This window comes from Girardinichthys multiradiatus, chromosome 9, assembly GCF_021462225.1.
Source record: "Girardinichthys multiradiatus isolate DD_20200921_A chromosome 9, DD_fGirMul_XY1, whole genome shotgun sequence".
In the NCBI taxonomy this organism is placed as follows: Eukaryota; Metazoa; Chordata; class Actinopteri; order Cyprinodontiformes; family Goodeidae; genus Girardinichthys; species Girardinichthys multiradiatus.
This window is the reverse complement of record NC_061802.1, coordinates 43,167,097-43,185,682: the sequence shown is the minus strand read 5'-3', so window position 1 is coordinate 43,185,682 and position 18,586 is coordinate 43,167,097. Positions and strand designations below refer to the sequence as shown.

The 18,586-nt window shown below is 40.0% G+C and overlaps 1 protein-coding gene across 4 annotated transcripts in view; it reads right to left on the bottom strand.

Moving 5' to 3' along the window:
• The window catches only part of btbd8 (BTB domain containing 8), a 34,997-nt gene that overhangs the window by 10,940 nt on the left and 5,471 nt on the right, over positions 1 to 18,586 (bottom strand). For 3 of the 4 annotated variants that reach the window (XM_047374362.1, XM_047374364.1, XM_047374361.1), the window contains exons 4-16: positions 18,149 to 18,270; positions 17,723 to 17,840; positions 15,987 to 16,076; positions 14,558 to 14,638; positions 14,380 to 14,476; positions 11,152 to 11,243; positions 9,671 to 9,773; positions 9,052 to 9,234; positions 5,582 to 5,746; positions 3,993 to 4,122; positions 3,274 to 3,335; positions 1,025 to 1,574; positions 367 to 454 (exon numbers count right to left, since the gene is read on the bottom strand). In XM_047374362.1, the coding sequence (XP_047230318.1) occupies positions 367 to 454; positions 1,025 to 1,574; positions 3,274 to 3,335; positions 3,993 to 4,122; positions 5,582 to 5,746; positions 9,052 to 9,234; positions 9,671 to 9,773; positions 11,152 to 11,243; positions 14,380 to 14,476; positions 14,558 to 14,638; positions 15,987 to 16,076; positions 17,723 to 17,840; positions 18,149 to 18,270 (1,881 nt within the window). The remainder of the gene's footprint in view (positions 1 to 366; positions 455 to 1,024; positions 1,575 to 3,273; positions 3,336 to 3,992; positions 4,123 to 5,581; positions 5,747 to 9,051; positions 9,235 to 9,670; positions 9,774 to 11,151; positions 11,244 to 14,379; positions 14,477 to 14,557; positions 14,639 to 15,986; positions 16,077 to 17,722; positions 17,841 to 18,148; positions 18,271 to 18,586) is intronic. The other variant, XM_047374363.1, reaches the window with a different exon arrangement.

Genomic DNA, 18,586 nt, shown 5'->3' with positions numbered 1-18,586 from the left:
GGTGGGAAGTGAGGAAGAAAGGAAGGACAGAGGAAACAGAAGGATAAAGCATTTAGGCTAGAAGTCTCACTTGAGAAATCTATCGATATACAAAAAAAATATTTTTATACTCAATTGTTTTTATTATATGTATTTATAGCTGAATATAATCAAATCTTATTCAACTCTTCTCCAGCCCGATTAAGAACCCAATAGCCTGAACCAGAGTCAATGAATACAAAGTAGAAAATAAAATCTCTAGATCTGAGAACTGTTATCATTGTTTATCTCTATAATTTATCCAAACACTCTGATATCCTGAGAAGACATGGCTATGAAACTGCTTTCAGGTATGAAATGAAAGTAAGCTGAACCAGTAAATCTCACCTGCTGGTCTTTGTTGTCTCAGATCTCTGAGGTTGTTTTATCAGGGGGGACTTGTTAACTCCTTTGGCCTGTTGTTTGGGCTTTGCACCTATAAAACAGGACATCAAACACATTACAAACAACTGTTATAACTGAGTTTGCATCAAAAAATCTCGCTCCAAAAACAAAAATGATCACAGTTAGATGTTGTAGTGTTATTTTAAGCGTGAAACACAGGTACTGATGATGGTACAACTCCCAGCAACTATTTTTATACATTGATCTGTTTTGAGGTCTCTGTGCAATGCAGAATAATACCAGTCATTTGTTTCTAGGGTTTTACTAGACATATGCATCTACTGAGCCAGATTGATCAGCTGTTAGCCCAAACAGTTTGGGGTTGAGGGAAACAGCTAAATAAACATCCTTCCACAGTGGTGACTGTATTTGTACCGGCAGGACTGGACACCACAGACAGATAGCTGAGTACCAGTAGAGTACCAGACCCCCCACAGTATTGATCCAACTAATTAAACAGTTGTTCCTTTCTAATTTCCGCTAGTTTTATCTGTGGAGTTGACTTGATGATTCTTTAGCTCGGCTGTTTCGGTGCCACTACAGGATAATGAATGTTAGTGATACTGATGAAATGTAAAGAAGTCAATGAAAGAGCGTAAACCTGGAATGGAGTGGCTGTCATTGTGCAGACTGCTGGCACAGTTTTCTGGCGAGGTAGTGGCTGATGTGGACGAAGCACCAGGATGTGCTTGGGTAGTGACAGCTCCAGCAGACTTGTCAGTCTTTCCTGCAGAGCTCTTCTGGCTCTTTGATACTGCCCCCTGGGTTGTAGGTGTGCAGCTTGGGGAAGAGGATTTAGGCCTTGCACCTGGGTTTGGCTTCTTTTCTTGCTCTTTAGGCCCATGGGAGCTTCTCGGGCCATTTGCACTGGCCACATCTCGCTTTTCCCCAGCAGCTGCTGTGCCATTGACAACTGGTGTGCCAGCTGATGCGGCCTTTGCCTTTGTTGCTACATTCCTGTCTCCGGGTTTTTTCATGTGCTTGGCTTTAGAGTTCTGGCTTTCTCCTGGTTTGGTAGCTGCACTCAGACCTTCGGATTTCATGGCTGACGCAGCACTACGGAGATCTGGATTTCTGTTTTGAGACACCCTGTTTGTCCTGTGAACCGGAGAACTCTCAGGCTGGGATGTGGGGCATTTTGCAGCCTTTGACTGCAGGATAAAAATAAACACAAGAGTCATGTAATTGTATTACGGTACTAGGTCAATCAGCCGGGAAAAAACAACAGTGAAGAGAAACTGGATACAATTAGACCATCTTGTCCCATTGGAGCGGTCTGTGATCTCTCAGATCTACTCTGAGTTGTCTGTTCAGCTTTCTATTTTGGCACCCAGCACAAAGTGTATACTAAAACCCACTTGATTGCATGAAGCCACTTTCTACATGAACTGTGGGACATGACTGCTTTTAGCCACTCATTTCTAAGGTTTTAGTAATCTGGATAGCATATCTGTTACATGCTATGAATCTGTTTGGAGAGAGCTTATTGCTTAGGTTATATTTTTTGCTTTTACTATGGGGGCATTTGTGACATATGGTTACTAACGGTCACATACTGAACCAACCGACATGGATCTAAACCAGCCTTTCAGGGTTACATCTTCAGCCTTCGCAAGGTTCTTGCAATCAAAAAATTAATCATGCACCAAGAAAACAGCTGCTAACCACAACCAAGCTATTTAATACTTTCCTGCTCTGACCGTTAATCAATTAGATGAAAAATAATAATGCTTTTTTTTAAATAAAAACAGTCAGTGGATGCATCATTCCTAAGTGTTATCTTGTTTCACTAATAATAACACTCAGTATGGAAGTTGTTATGGTAAAAGATGACTTGATGAGCTATTTACAGTATCAGTCTACTACTTATTCAGGCTACTAGTCTTACACAGAGCTTGAGACTTCAGTAAATAACAGGAAGCTGAATGTATTACAGCAAAGTTTCTCTGTTTTATCCTTGTAAAGAGTCCAATTCCATTTGCCTTGGAACATGTTTGATCCAAAATGTTGGCAGTCTTTTGTAAATCTCACAATGAATGTAAGGGTCTACCTGTTCTACAAGGAATACATTCAGAGACTGATATTTACAGGTAATAATCCCAACAATGCTAAATGCTAAAATATGTAGCTAAATACAGTTTAAATGTGATGTCTGTAATCATTTTGAGTTTGTTTTGAAATATTTGGTACTGCAGAGCTATGTAACACCAACTGCTCTCTCACATCCATGGGGCGTTGCCATGGTTCCTAAAATAAGAAATAACTGATTGTTTGCACCAGAAAGGCTGCTTAAGGCTCCTATATAGATGCAATAAAAGCACAAAGAATTTAACAATATAGCAGAAATACGCAGATTCTGCAGAACAGCTTGTATTATTTTTGATAGAATCTGGAGAAAAAACTCCCATGGGTAAAGGCACACCTCTACATACTGAGCTGTGCAAAAACAAGAAAAAAAGTAAATAAGATGTGCGGTAATTCTATTTAGTTTAATTTCTACAGATGCCTCGGTCCCACAACCTGGAGCATTTTACTGCAGATTTGATGCAGTGATGGTGAGAGAGATAGCTTTGTAACTTTGAGCTGAGAAAATCTTCATTTGATTTTAGATTAAACACTTTATTTTAAAGAAACACATTTTTTATTTGAGCAAAAAGCTGAAAAAAAGTGTTTTTTAGTTTTTTTTAAAGTTTTTTTTTTTATAGCTGTTAAAGAAAAAATTGGTATCAGCAATCTGAGCTTTAAAAAAATCTAGTAAATCTCTGATTTGTGCATTTCTAAATAAAAAATATAAAAAAGCTTAAAGTTTCTGTTCCAAAAATAACCAACTAACAAATGAATGATCATTACCTGTGAGCTGGTGAATAATGGCTTTTTACCCAGTCTTCGATTGTCTCCTTTATCAATAGCCTCTGTCAGAAACAAGGGAGGGGGAAGCCAATGAACCAATAAGTTTTACCAAGAAAACAACTTTTTCCAATATTAAGTCATTCACACGTTTGCTGATTTTACAGAAGGAAACAAATAAAGTTAATTATGTGCCATCTGTAACTTATAAGCAAAGCCCCATATTTATTAGAGACAAAGGTTCTGTTTCCTGAATATGGGGCATACACGGATACCAGTCGTATCAATTATTCATGCAGCCCATTTCCAAATATTATTAGATTAACATTAATGAAGCAGGTTAGTTACTGCATTTGGGAAAGCGTTTAAATGTATGCAGAGCCACAACAGCAGCAGGCTGAGCTTCATCCTGTTGAAAACAAGCATGGCGCATCTGGTGCATTTACCATGTTGGTGTGCATTCATAAGACAAGGAGCTGCAGACACACTGCCATCATGTCTCATAAAAGCTCCCGCTAGATATTAAATGGGTTAACGGCGAGCAGGCTACTGTAATGTAATAAGCTAAGCAGTGGTCAAGTGAGGGCTTTGGAAAATTTCTATCCAGGCAGAACCACTGTTTCAGTGTGAGACAAGAAAAAAAAAACATGCATATATCTTACATACACAAGAGCACTTTTAACCCCCAGACAGACAGTATTTTAGACAGAATTAGTCTTTACCTGCTAGTATCCTCTCCTTGTATTTGGGTGAAAGTGTCTCCCATCCCTGCGTATGGCGAACCGCATAGGAGGTCTGAAGCAGAAAGGTCCAGAGCCGCCCGCGTAGTGTGCCGATCTCCTGCCTGAACGGCTGGCGGTAATACAGAGGAGACAGGCAGAAGAATGGAAAGGGGTGCGCTACAGCACGGGCGAATCAGCAGCTGCTTCAAGAATGTTTCACCATGGCAACAAATCCCCTCCCCTTCCCTCTCTCTCTACCACTCCTTCCCTCCCCCGCCGCCTCAGTGGCTGAATTCACTTGAGCTCTTTAAACAGAATCTGTGATGTCATGAGATGATGTTCATCTTCTTGTTTCCACACTTAGTTATAAAGATCGAGCTGGAGGATAGACAGGAGCTACCACTGCTTTTTGTTGTCATGCATCTCACCAACAGCACACTGCCTTCAGCATTAGACACACGGCTAGATTAGTGAGGCTGCAGGCGTACGTCACAGCGTCACTCAGCCTAATCCATCCTGTTCTACTGTACACGGCTCACAGAGGTTATCTGCCGTAACTTGTGCAGCCAGGTCACTTTGTCATGGGAGCCATCTCACAAGCTCAGCTCTTATCTTCACATTGGTTCGCTAAAAGCCGAGTACCTGAAAGACACTAAATCTGTAATCTCAATCTGATGCTACATGTTGTCACTGAATGTTAAAACACCAAAGTATAAAATAATGTATAATAATCCCTTTTGCTGCCAGACTGTGCCATTCGGGATGTAGCTATTGAGAACAAACATCCTAATGTGGATTTTAGTTCAAGAACGTTACAAAAACTAAAATAAAACAACTAAGATCACAAATCCAACTTCCTTCCAAATAAACCACTTATTACAGCAGCATAAAAACTGCCGGCACTCTAAAAAGGTTCCTAGGGCCTTGTGAAAAGAAGCAGGCCCACAGCATAACAGATCCTCCACCTTACTAAACAGTCAGTATGAGGTGCTTTTGGACATATTCATCTTTTGCTTCATGGCAAACCCACCTGCAGTATTTGTAGCCGAAAAGCACAATCTTAGTCTCAAATGACCACAGTAAACAGTTCCAGTTAAAGTCCCAGTAGAGTTCAGAAAACTTAAAACAGTAGTTTGTGACGCAGAACAGAAAAGACTGTTTCCTGACATTGACTGGTTGACATGTAAATAGGATCTAATGGTAGTTATGGAACCAGGAGAAGACAATGACATTTGGAGTTCACTCAGGATGGATGGTAGTGCTGAGTGTGAATGAGGTCATTGAATCAACCTGAAACTGGTCATGCAACAGAACAGTGACCCTAAACAACAGAATGGATGAAACAAACTTTCATAATGACTTCAAGATCAGATACACTCGTGCTTCTAATACCTGGACATGGAAATAGTTTCTACATTTTGGCTTGGTTTTAGTTAAATTATGAAACTATGTAATGTGTCATGTATACCGTCTCTTCTGGGGTTGTATTTAGATCATTTTACAACCTAATAGTTATGTAAAACCATAAAACCTGGGAGGGTATACTTTCTTTTTAACAACGATCCAACCAAGAGTGTAGATTGGTTTACCTCCTGGTGTTTTTGATGCTTCAGGTGAAAATCCCCGTCAAAGTTATCTTCACAAAGAGAGTGGACAGCAGTGAAAAGGTCACAGCAGTTGTCCACGGTTACACCCTCCCTCACAGCCAAGCACAGCTTCTTCAACAATGTCGGCTCTCTAGTAAACTCCTCCCTCTGTAAATCAATGACGAACACACCAAGAAAACAGAGGTGCCTTGAAAAAGTAGAGATTAGTCACGTCAACACCACAAACTTTATGTTAGAGAACATCTGATGAAGAAACAGCCTCATGAGGACCAAGCAACGCAGCAGACAGGTCAGGGATAAAGTTGTGGAGAAGTTTAAAGCAGGGTTGGATTATAAAACAGTAGCCCACAGTTTTAAACTTTGAACATCAAAGCACAATTCAAACCATCATGTAAAAGGGAATGAGCGTGGCACAAGGGAACACCTACAGGAAAAAGCCATGTTTAATCAAAAAAGCAGCAAAAAGTCCCATGGTAACATGGGAGCCACAGCTCAGGTGGGATAATCTGTTGACTGGACAGCCATTAGTCTTGTACTACAGACTTTAAGAAGATATGTCTTGCTGTGTCCATGTAGAAGACAGCGCCAACATGTGGAGGAAGGTGCTAATGAAGAGCACACAGCCTGTTTATTGTAATTGCTCGTCATGTAAAGGACCCACTGTGCTGAGATGTTGATAATATAATTAATAGGAAAGAAATAAAGACATCATTAAGGCAGATTCAATCCTACATCTGCAAACTGGATCACTAAAATCCCTTCTTAACAGGTGAAAAATCACCATTTTAGGGCAATCTATTCCATGAGGTGAAAAAGACCTTTAACCTTGTCACCAAACAAAACTCACTGCATTCTTGACAGTGACATCGTTGCAGAGCAGTTGGAGCTGGATCAGTTTGATTACGTTGTTTAAATGTGAACATATGCCAGGGGAGGGTTTATATAAGGAAACATTATTCTGTGTCACCAAAAACTATTTAAACAATCAAACAGGTTTTATATCGTTAAAATATTGGCAAAACAAATTCTGCTAAATCATTGGCAAACATTTTATTTTTACATATACAAATTCGATTTAAATTCTTTGCAGGAAAGTGAGGTTTGCTTGTTTGCAGGACAGTGATGTTGGTTTTAAAATTAGCAAAGCTATAACATACAGATTGCCAACTCCTACAACAATCTATTTTTATGTTGCTGATATTATGTCCAGGCTTAAATATTGTGGCTGTTTATGATAAACTCTGAACTCTTCAAACATATACTCTCAAAAACAAAAAAGAACACGGTGAGTCTCTGAAAAGAATTAAAAGGCGGCAAACCTTTAATAAATTATTTGAAAGACATGTTTGTCTTTTATATTGTAAATATTGATTGGCCAATTTGTTGCGAGTTACGTCGAGCAACACAGTTAACAAGCTGTGGGCACTCTTATGGTGTTGTCAGCCTAGAGGTAGCACTGACCAGCTGCCCCCATTGCGCTACGATGGTGAAGGGCGCGCTACTCTTGACGCAGCTCTGCCCTCCTGCGCAATAGTCTGTAATCCAATGGTTTTTTTTTATATTGGTTTTGCGGCACTAGAGGGCTTTATTTTTCATTTTTCTACAGTAGGTAGACAGGAAAGAGGGCAAAGAGAGGGGGAGACATTCGGCAAAGGTTGCCGGGTCTAGGACTTGAACCCGGGACAGCCATATCACAGACTATAGCCTCAGCACATGGTCGCACGCTTAATCCCTACACCACCAGCACCACGTAACCCAATGTTTTTATTAAAGGTGAGGCAGAATGTTGTCTTAGCCTCAGTGGATCCGTCTGAACCCCATACATAAAGCATCTGCTCACAGAACAACTTCAAACTCGGTCTTCTGCATGTGCAAGTACATAATCAGAAGCGCCCTGCACAAATGAACAGAGAGGGGAAATCATCTCATCAGTGCAGTCTGCGATGACAAACCTGCTGCTGTTAATAGCAATGAGAAATGTTAAAAAACTTTTCGCTTTTCCTCTTGGCCACTGGGGGCAGTAGCAGCCACCCAGTAGTAATTTCCTCATTTAAACAGGCCAGTCTGCACCCCCTTTTGCACCTGTTATCCACTGGACGCGCTATCTTTGAAAATTCGCACGCAACACGCCCACTTATTACACCAGCAATGTTTTTTTTGTTGTACAAGCAATTTAGCACCTCTTATCTGAGATCTTTGAAGATCAGGGCCTGAGAACATTCCACAGTTTGACTCCACAGATAGAAACACAAAGTTTTCATGGTTGTTCTAACACTGAGAAGATTATATTTCCTTCTGAGATTAAAGACTCCATCGCGTCGCTTTAACTAAAACAGATTTACTTCTTTATCATTTCCATTGTTTATATGCTACATGTGATTTCCAACTAATATTATGATCTATTGTCACACCTAAACATTTATACTCATGAAATCTTTCAGCTTTTATATTTCTTACTTTTACATTTACTTCCATATTTTTTATTCAAGCAGAACCAATTTAGTTTTATTGACATTTAGTGGTAATTTGTTTCTATTAACCCATCTCTCTAATTCATGCATGTTTATGGTAGTCATCTCCAAAAGCATCACTAAATCCTCCTTAAGCATCTGATGGTTCACTTTAAGTGCAATTCAAAAAAACCTAAAAGTGAATCACATTTTTTCTGATGAAATATTCAAATATGAAGCCTAAAAGAGAAGTACGTGTTTGTAATCAACATTTGTTTTAGACTTTTTTGGTTAGTGAAGTATCCTTTGTTTACAGCATAACCTTTTAAAAATACCAGTCTGGTTTGAGAAAGTGAACTTCCTTAACCACTTACTATAATAAAAGTTTATTCATTAATGTTAATAGTTTAGCCAGATTCACTGCGGACAGAAAGAATAGAATAGCTTTGTCAGTTAAGAAAATTATAAAACGCGAACAGTATTTTTTTCATTATAATTTTGGTATCTTGGGTATAAAAAAAATGGCTAAAAACTTGCATTCTTTTTCTTAAATGTAAAACTTTTGACTCTCTTTTTCCATATTGCATCTGTTTTCTAATATTTAGTTTCAGCATAGTAATTTCTGTTAGCCACAAAACCAGCATATTGATTTATATTTCAGGAGGCGTTCACCCAGGGCAGCTTTCATGCAAGAACTACTATTGATGCTTTACATCCAATCTATTTTGCAGAGGAGGTTGTACTGATGTTCAAAGCTGGTAGAGACACAACCTAGAAGAGCTGCAGCTTTAACAGCAGCACAAGGTGGTTGTACAAAGCATTCACACAGGGGATGGGTTTGTCAAGAGTGGTAAAAATCATTTTGTTTTTCTTCCACTTTAAAATAATCTGAGGCTGTGTTGGTCTGTAACATTAATGCTATTCAAATACATTGAAGGCTGTGGATGTACTTTAACATATTGGCGTGGTGAAAACATTGACCAGTGCGCATGAATACTTTACCTTGCGGAGGTCCTGGAAGGCCTGAGTGTGGATCACCCTGGGGAGGTTCTGGACAATGAAGTGCAGGCTCTCGTCCTGGAGCTCTATGGCCATGGACCTCACATGCTGAGCCCACTTCACCTCCGGGAGGCTGCCAATCAGCTGCTCGGTGCCACAGAGCAATGTCACGGCATTCCGTACGGTCTGGGGAAAAACTATCAGCTAAAGAAAAACTCTCTAGGAACAACATAGAAAAGTGAAATCAACACTGAGAAATAAAGAAAACATTATAATCCTCCTCAACCCCCTGTTGATCAGTGAAGGGAATCCCCTCATTGTCCAAGAGCTCTAATACAGCTCTGAGTATCAGCACTTGCCAAGACTGAACCACAGTGGGTCAGCCTTGAATCGCTGAATAAAGACTTAGCTACCAATTACAAGCATGGATCAATCTTCATTTGTCCCCATCCACATCCAAGTTCTAAATTAGCCAGATGTTAATAACAGACAATTGAATAAAGCTCATCCCTGATTAGATCATGTTGCTATTTCCTTCCTGTTGAAATACACAAGTGCTCTGCTTGGTGATGTTTGGGCTGGGAACGAGCACAGCAGATGACTGTGGGAGGAATCCACTCACCATTGTGTCTGTTACAGCAGTTATACAGGCTCGCTGAAGCTCAGGGGACAGGAGGGAGAAGTTCCTTTCACACCAGGCTTTCACAAAATGTTCAGCGACCCACCTGAAAAGGCACAATGTAGAGATGACTTTTTCAGTTCAGCAGTTAAATAGTTTTCCTGGAAGAAAGTACAAGAAACTGACTGAAGACCAACTGTATGTTCTACACTGTTAGACACAGCGTTCTGCTTTGTTAGTGTGAGCTAATGTCTGGTTATGCTGATGTGGTTGGATTTCTGACTGAAGCCACATCATACAACAAACACTATGGTAGTCAACTTAGACAACATGGCACTAGATCTTCCATGAATCTACACACACACAAATGACCAAGATCATCAGAACAGGCTTTTCTACTCACCCAACCCATCCCCACCATTCTAACCTCCGTTACCACACCTGCAGTTTGCTAAATTAGCTCTGACGTTATACCAACCACAAGAAACTCAAGCTGGAGAACAAATATAGCGCCTTGCAAAACCATTTTCACCCCTTAAACTTCTCCAAATCTTGTCTCATTACGACACGCTTCAAAAATCTGAAAAGTGAGATGTGTGCATTTCTTTCCACCCCCATTTACTCTGACATCTCTAAATGTAATGTAGTACAACCAACTGCCTTCACAAGTCACAAAATTAGAGCAGAGTCCACCCGTGTGTGTAATGTAATCTCAGTATTAATCCAGCTGTTCTGTGAAGGTCTCAGAACAAAAAGTTCAAGGGGTGTAAAAACTGCAAAAAGGAGTAGACACACAACCCTAGAGAGGGAAGTAAATTAGTCTTGCAACACTTTAAAACAGAAAAGAATACACATAAATTATAGATTACATTATAATTCTGTTAAAAATGGTAAAGTCAGGTTAGAGACAAATCTATTAAAAGTTAGGGAAATTAGCGCAGCAGGTGGCTTAGCCGTGTAGCGTGACCCATATACAGAGGCTTCAGTCCTCGACGCAGCTGTTCCTGGTTCTGTGCTGCATGTCTTCCTATCTCTCTATTTCACTTCCTGTCTGCCTATTAAAAAAAAAAATACCAACCAATAAAGGTCACTAGTGCTGCAAAATTCTTTACAAAAAAATGTAGGGCAATTAAATTTAGACAAGCTGTGTTTCTCATTAAAACAGATTACCCATGAACCTCGTCTCTTGGTCGCTTAATAAGAGAAGCATGAACCCAAAGCCTGGTTACCTAGCAACTAGATAGTGACGTAAAATGTTCTAGAAGTCAATCAGCTGTAACCAAGAGTGGCAAGAACAGTAGCAGATTGTGATTTATTTTTTCATGTATGTCCAGTAATAATCTGCTTAAATATTTCCAAATGTTTCTATACAAAACACAATCATGCAGGACCATTAGCATCCAGTATGTGGTATGTGGTAGTGTGTTATTAACAGCTGCTGTAGAGAAACCAGACGGCCTAATTGGTGCCGAGAGCAAACTTACCTTCTACAAAGCATGTGGAGGTTTTGGAGGCCTAAGGTGTGTGTGAAGGACAAGCACTCAAGAATTGTTCTCTGAACCCCATCAACTGCCTGCTGAAAAATGGAAAAAAATTCATCACCCCATTAAAAAAACTGATGTTTTACGTACTCAACAGCATAGGGGGCAAAAAGCAAAGAAACATCCGGATTCAGATTCTTTAAACTGGGAAAATTCTAACTAATCTGAGCCATATTTATTCACGCTTTTTAATATTTTTTTGGTTATTGCTGCTGTGAAAAAGTATTTTCCGCTTTACAGATTTTTAATTTTGACTTTTTAATTACACTTAAATATTTCAAATTATCAAACTTATTTTAATATCTGAAAAAAAAAAACCTTAGGAAAGCCCAAAAGCAATTTTTAAATGATAAATTTATGAAGAGAAACAAGAAACAAACAACGTGAAAATATAATTGCTCCAATTGATAAATTATGATTTAACTGCAATTAACTACATTCTGTGTTTGAGTTTCTCTAGTTACACTCAGGCTTAAACAGAACCTGTCTGACCACACAAAGTAGGTCAAAAGATCTGAAAGAGCAAAACATCAACCACTGTTATCCATCAGTCTAGAGAGGGTTGCAAAGCCATTTCTAAGGTTTTAGGAGTTCAACATCCCATAGGGAGAGCCATTATCCACAAACATGGAACAATGGTGGACCTTCCCAGGAGTGGCAAGCCTACCAAACCTACTGCCACAACTGATAGAACCATAAATTCTGCAGCGAAATCCTCAAAGGGAATGTTTGGCCAGCAGGTCATTACTTTAAGCTCTGGCACACCACAAGTCAACCACTGAACAAAAGAAGGTTTTGAAGTGGCCTAGTCCAAGTTCCTGATTGAAAACCCTCCAACGTGGTTTAACTCAAAACCTCAAAAAGAAGAGTGGCCCAAACGACCCCCACAACAATGTTATTGCCATTTATTATGAAAGCTCGATGGCAGTCATTGCCTCCAAATGTGGCCTAACCAGTTTTTAGATTTTGTGGAAATTACCTTTTTATATGGAACCCGGGTGGTTTAGCTGGTTCGTTTAAATTAATGAATGAAATCCTTATTTGCAATCTGCATTTTGTTTTTACTCGGGTTATCTTTGACTGCTTTGTTTGATGATCTAAACCCGTAAGTGTGTCCAAAAAGCAAAAACAGAACAATTCTGTAAAGGGGAAAATCTTCTTCACAGCAGTTGATGTGTAACAGTTTCTGCCCTAAACCCACACATTTATTTCAAAAAACTGACTTATAATCCTCAATGCAATATAAGTGCATGCAATGGCTAGTATGAAATATTTCAAGGCTATTAAATTTAATGTGCCATCCCTTCCAGCTCTTCTTGCCAAATATACAGGAGCTGGTCATGAAATTAGAATATCATGAAAAAAAACCGATTTATTTCAGTAATTCCATTCAAAAAGTGAAAGCTGTATATTATATTAATTCATTACACACAGACTGATATATTTCAAATGTTAATTCTTTTAATTTTAATTATTATAACAGACAACTAATGAAAACCCTAAATTCAGTATCTCAGAAAATTAGAATATTGTGAAAAGGTTCAATATTGAAGACACCTGGTGCCACACTAATCAGCTAATTAACTCTAAACACCTGCAAAGGCCTTTAAATGGTCTCTCAGTCAGGTTCTGTAGGCGACACAATCATGAGGAAGACTGCTGACTTGACAGTTGTCCAAAAGACGTCCATTGACACCTTGACCAAGGAGGGCAAGACACAAAAGGTCATTGCTATAGAGGCTGGCTGTTCACAGAGCTCTGAGTCCAAAGAAAATGAATAGAGAACGAAGGGAAGGAAAAGATCAGGTAGAAAAAAGTGCCAAAGCAATACGGATAACCACACCCTGGAGAGGATTGTGAAACAAAACTCATTCAAAAATGTGGGGGAGATTCACAAAGAGTGGACTGCAGCTGGAGTCGGTGCTTCCGGAACCACAAAGCACAGATGTATGCAAGACATGAGTTTCAGCTGTCACATTCCTTGTGTCAAGCCACTCTTGAACAAGAGACAGCATCAGAAGCGTCTTTCCTGGGCTAAAGACAAAAAGGACTGGGCTGCTGCTGAGTGGTCCAAAGTTATGTTCTCTGATGAAAGTAAATTTTGTATTTCCTTTAGAAATCAAGGTCCCAGAATCTGGAGGAAGAGAGGAGAGGCACAGAATCCATGTTGCTGGAGGTCCAGAATAAAGTTTCCATGTCATCTGCTGGTGTTGGTCCAATGTGTTTTCTGAGGTCCAAGGTCAACACAGCCATCTACCAGGAGGGTTTAGAGCACTTCAAGCTTCCTGCTGCTGACTAACTTTATGGAGATGCAGATTTCATTTTCCAACAGGACTTGGTACCTGCACACAGTGCCAAAGCTTGGTTTAAGGACCATGGTATCCCTGTTCTTAACTGACCAGCAAACTCGCCTGACTTTAATCTCATAGAAAATCTATGGGGTGTTGTGAAGAGGAAGATGCAATACGCCAGACCCAACCAATCAGAAGAGCTGAAGGCCACTATCAGAGCAACCTGGGCTCTCATAACACCTGAGCAGTGCCACAGACTGATCGACTCCATCCCACGCCGCATTGCTACAGCAATCCAGGCAAAAGGAGCCCCATCTAAGTATTGAGTGCTGTACATGCTCATACTTTTCATGTTCACACTTTTCAGTTGGCCAACATTTCTAAAAATCATTTTTTAGTATTGGTCTTAAGTAATCTAATTTTCTGAGATACTGAATTTGGGCTTTTCATTAGTTTTCAGTTATAATCATCAAAATTAAAAGAATTAACATTTGAAATATATCAGTCTGTTTGTAATGAATAAATATAATATACAAGTTTCACTTTCTGAATGGAATTACTGAAATAAATCAATTTTTTCGTGATATTTTAATTTCATGACCAGCACCTGTACATTACACCGGTTGCATGGACTTTTACTGTCCTTTACATCAACACCTGAGTGAGACGACCAAGGTAACAGATACTGGAGCTCAGGAAGAGCGGTCAATCCCAGTGGATGTCTTTGCAATAATTGAACAATATTTGAGCAATTTTATGTGTCCAAATAAAAATACGGTGCGAATTTTCTATACTTGGTTCAAAATTTAAAAAAGAAAAAACCCTTGATGTTTTTGGACTGCCTTCAGTGACACATAGATGCTTCATTGGGGAAGCTAACCTTGGGAAAGAAGCGGCAGTAGTCTCGGGTAAGAATCATCTCCACTAAGTCTTTAAGTCCCTCCAAACCCAACATGTCTGCGGCCAACATCACCTGACTGTGTGATAGAGACATTACATTCAGTTCAGCCTGTTTTCAGCCTCTCTTCTCCTCAACCCCATATTCAAACACACAGTACCTGGCGTTGGCTCCACTGGGCAAATCCATGATGGCTCCATACATGAACTGAAGCAAGATTTCCATCTCATCTGGCCCCAAGCTGAAAAGGTTAACATACATACAGATTACAAGATGCAAAACCCTGAAACCAATACTTCAGCATTCTGTCTTCTAGAGTTCCTGCGTACCAGTCAGTTTGTATAGACAAAGGATCCAAAGGATCTTTTGTACAAAGGTATTAGTCAGGAGGAGGGAACAAAAGGTTCCACAGCATTTTTTATATACCATAGTCGTCAACAATTACTCAAAATGTGGGACAACAGTGCATTGGATGTTTCTCCAAAGTGATTGAAAAGACATGACAGAAACTGGTTAAGAAGTCTGCAAAGAGACTGCCAGCCAACACAGAATGAGCTGCAGTATTCTCCAACAAGGACTGGTTGTGTTCATATGACAAGTCTCCTGTATTCTCCATCTATTTGGGATAAACAGCAGGGTTATCAGACAGATGCCTTTTCTTCTAAAGAAAACATCCAGGCCTGACTAAAACCTCCCAACACCTTGTGGAAGAATGTGTTGTTGTCGGATAAAAGCCGCAGTTTTGGTCACAATCGTAAAAGCAGGCTGCACAGTGGTACGTGTGGTAGCCTTGCAGCAAGAAGGTCCTAGGTTCAAACATTGTATCCTGAAGGCGGTGCCGTGTATCAGGATGACAATGCACCAATACACACAGCAAGACTGGTGAAAGATTGGTTTGATGAACATGAAAGTGAAGTTGAACATCTCCCATGGCCTGCACAGTCACCAGATCTAAATATTATTGAGCCACTTTGGGGTGTTTTGGAGGAGCGAGTCAAGAAACGTTTTCCTCCACCAGTATCACGTAGTGACCTGGCCACTATCCTGCAAGAAGAATGGCTTAAAATCCCTCTGACCACTGTGCAGGACTTGTATATGTCATTCCCAAGAAGAATTGACGCTGTATTGGCCGCAAAAGGAGGCCCTACACCATACTAATAAATGATTGTGGTCTAAAACCAGGTGTTTCAGTTTCATTGTCCAACCCCTGTATTATCTACCACTTAATGCATGTGACTGTGGCCTAAGTGTGGACACAAAAGCTTTCCCTTCGTGTCCACATCAACACTCTCCAATCTGACAGCCGTGTCTTCCTACGTTATTCTCAGATCAGCGATGCGCGGACGGATGACACTATTTCATCCTGGAGAAAAAAAAACGTCCTTGCTTGGCAGAAAGAAGCAAACCGTGGATGGCAGGGATGGTGTGGGTGGTAACACTGGCTCCACAGCATCCAGTGAAGGTTACCAACCTTTGTTGGTAGAAATTCAAACACCATCTGAGATTCCACTAGTAGAAAATATCTGCATTTGAGCGTGCTTGGGTATACAAGTAAAAACATTTAGATTTGATGCAGGGAGATGTCTTACCCGTGCAGAGTGATGCACTGTCTGGAGCTCTCCATCCAACTTCCACTGAGCATAGCACGAAAGTACTGAGATCGTGCACACAGGATCGCCCTGGAAACCCAATAAAGCAGGACGCTGTATGACAAATTCACCTAATTTTTTATTCACATGGCAGCGGCTTAGATTGTCTTTAATGAAATTATTTTAGAGTGAATCCTCCCTTACTCTCCTTTCATTGTTATGCAAATATCTCTGTTCAATAATTCAGTTTATTTACATGTTTTATTCAATCTGTTCAAATCTGAAGTGTGTCAAAAGCAAAATGAACAAGATTCTAATACCAGCAAGATGGAGTTTTATGTTGTGTGTGTACTGCTTCACATTTCCTACACCATCAGATCACCAACATGCTGCTTCAGTGAAGGGCTAAAATATCTATTAAGAAGAAACTATGTGAATAAAGTTTAGTGGAGGGACAGAGGAAACTGACCAAGTCTTGTAGTCACACTCTGCTGCCATGGAGATTACAGATGCAACCAGAGCATAGCCCAGCTTCTCTCTGATGAGAGGTTTCTGCCCCAACCCTGCACAGGAGCAGAAAGGAACCTGTCTCCATGGTTACTAGTGCAACTTCTACCTTTGAATCAATGAATGACCACCCACTGCTGGTGCACATTTACAGGAGTCAACAGCACATGCTGGACCTCTGCAGTGTTGCACATGTTACATGATTTTATTGTAGACAGGATGCAGTCAACATAAGGCTTCAGTTGTCTCCAAGAAACATTTTAGGAACATAATATTTTGTAAAAGGTTACAAAAGCTTTTCGAAGTAATTGCTTTTTTTTCGTGATTCTGAGCTATTTATGTATGATGGCTCTAAATGCAGCACCATCTAATGGATAAAACAACACTGTGCCCATTATATAGGGAACCTTCTCCACACTTATTGATACTATGCACTTTTTGGATATAACTTTTACCCAATCATGAATAGCCTCATTTTTTTTTTTGTCCTGGGAATTTATGTGATAAAATAACTTTTAAGCAGAAGAACTTTGACACATTTCATTGTTTTAATTTTGCTAATAAATATTTGAAAGTGTTTGCTGAAGGGGGACAAACATCTCCCCCATACCCATTACGTCCAGGTTTCCCTTTCAGAAAACATTGATTTGTATAACGTTTTTTCCAAGGCCTGCTCTGCTTTGATTGGTTTATTTGGCTATGAATAAAATGAAACAAAGATACATCCACCTGGGTACTGTTAGAAGGACCATGCAGTCTAGCTTGATCTACCTGCATCTTCAACAGAAAAAAGCCTCTAGTTATTCACTTTAAAGAACTGGCTCTAGGAGCCATTTGGTTCAGCTGTACAGCTGTAAGTCTTTTGGGGTTTGTCTCCACCAGCAATGTATACCTAGACGTAGGAAAGTTAATAAGGTTACGATGAATTTCAACTAATTCAAAGGTAGAAAGTATCAAAGATTAAAATGTCTTATCGAGCACGCTCCACAAATGACCTTTACAAGCATGTTTTTGTACTTTTCACAGTTGTACCATCAAACTACGTGAATATTAAATGTAATGTATGTTTTATAATTGAGTCATTATAAACATTTCAGCAACTAAACTGTGAGAAGCCACTGGGGACCCCAAAGAGCTGTTTCTGTAAGAAGAGCCATAAGACTTCCCAGCAATAGAAAGGTTTAATGGGGAACTGTAGGTTAGTGGATGGCTACCATGAGCAGCTCTACCTGTGGCAGGAGAAGACCTGCTCAGCCACCTGGATGGTGATGTCGCACTGTTCTCCACTTTTGTACAGATCGAGCAGGTTGGCGCTGAGGCCTGAGGCTGGTTCAAGCACAACAGCACCTGGAGAAAAGTAGAGATTGTTAATAAGGAAGAAGCAAAACATTTTAAGCAAACTTTAATATGAACACATATGTGACAGATAAAAGTACGTAAACTAAAGGAATAATGAGGAACAATAAAGGCTAAATCTGAATGTATCTCAAGCAGGAGCTTGCTGTGATTAGCAGAAGCAGCAACAAAGGCCCAAATGGGATTAGCTCTTAAATGGATTATGACTAAGAAAACATAATGTGAGGGAAGTGGATCGAGGAGGGCAGCTTAGTGGCCAGATTTCCCAGAATAAACCCTCCACGTGTTGATCTGTTTACCTGAGTCAGTGGAACTGTGAGAATCTGTTTGGTTTGCAACACTGTTCTCTGCCAATGGGCCCTGGGAATCCTGGGAATTTGTTTCAGCTCTTCGCATGCTCTGCTCTGCTGTGTACACTTGCCTGTGGGTAAGACTCTGGAAGTTAATTAAAATGAAACCTTTTGTTAATTTCCCAGCTACAGCTTTGTCTGACACTGTGACTTCTGCCAGGTTTATCTGCATCAGAAACATTAGCTCCCTGAAAAACAATGTATATTCAACAGCTGAACATCTTATGCTACCCTGTTCATATTGGGATAGAAGGCCAATATTATATTCATTTCTCTGACTGGATAACATCTATTATCCTAAATTGCATTTAACTGGCAACAAAATGTACAGTCCTCTTTTAGCACAGGGAGGAACATAGCTGCTCAGTCAGAAAAGGGTTGACTGCC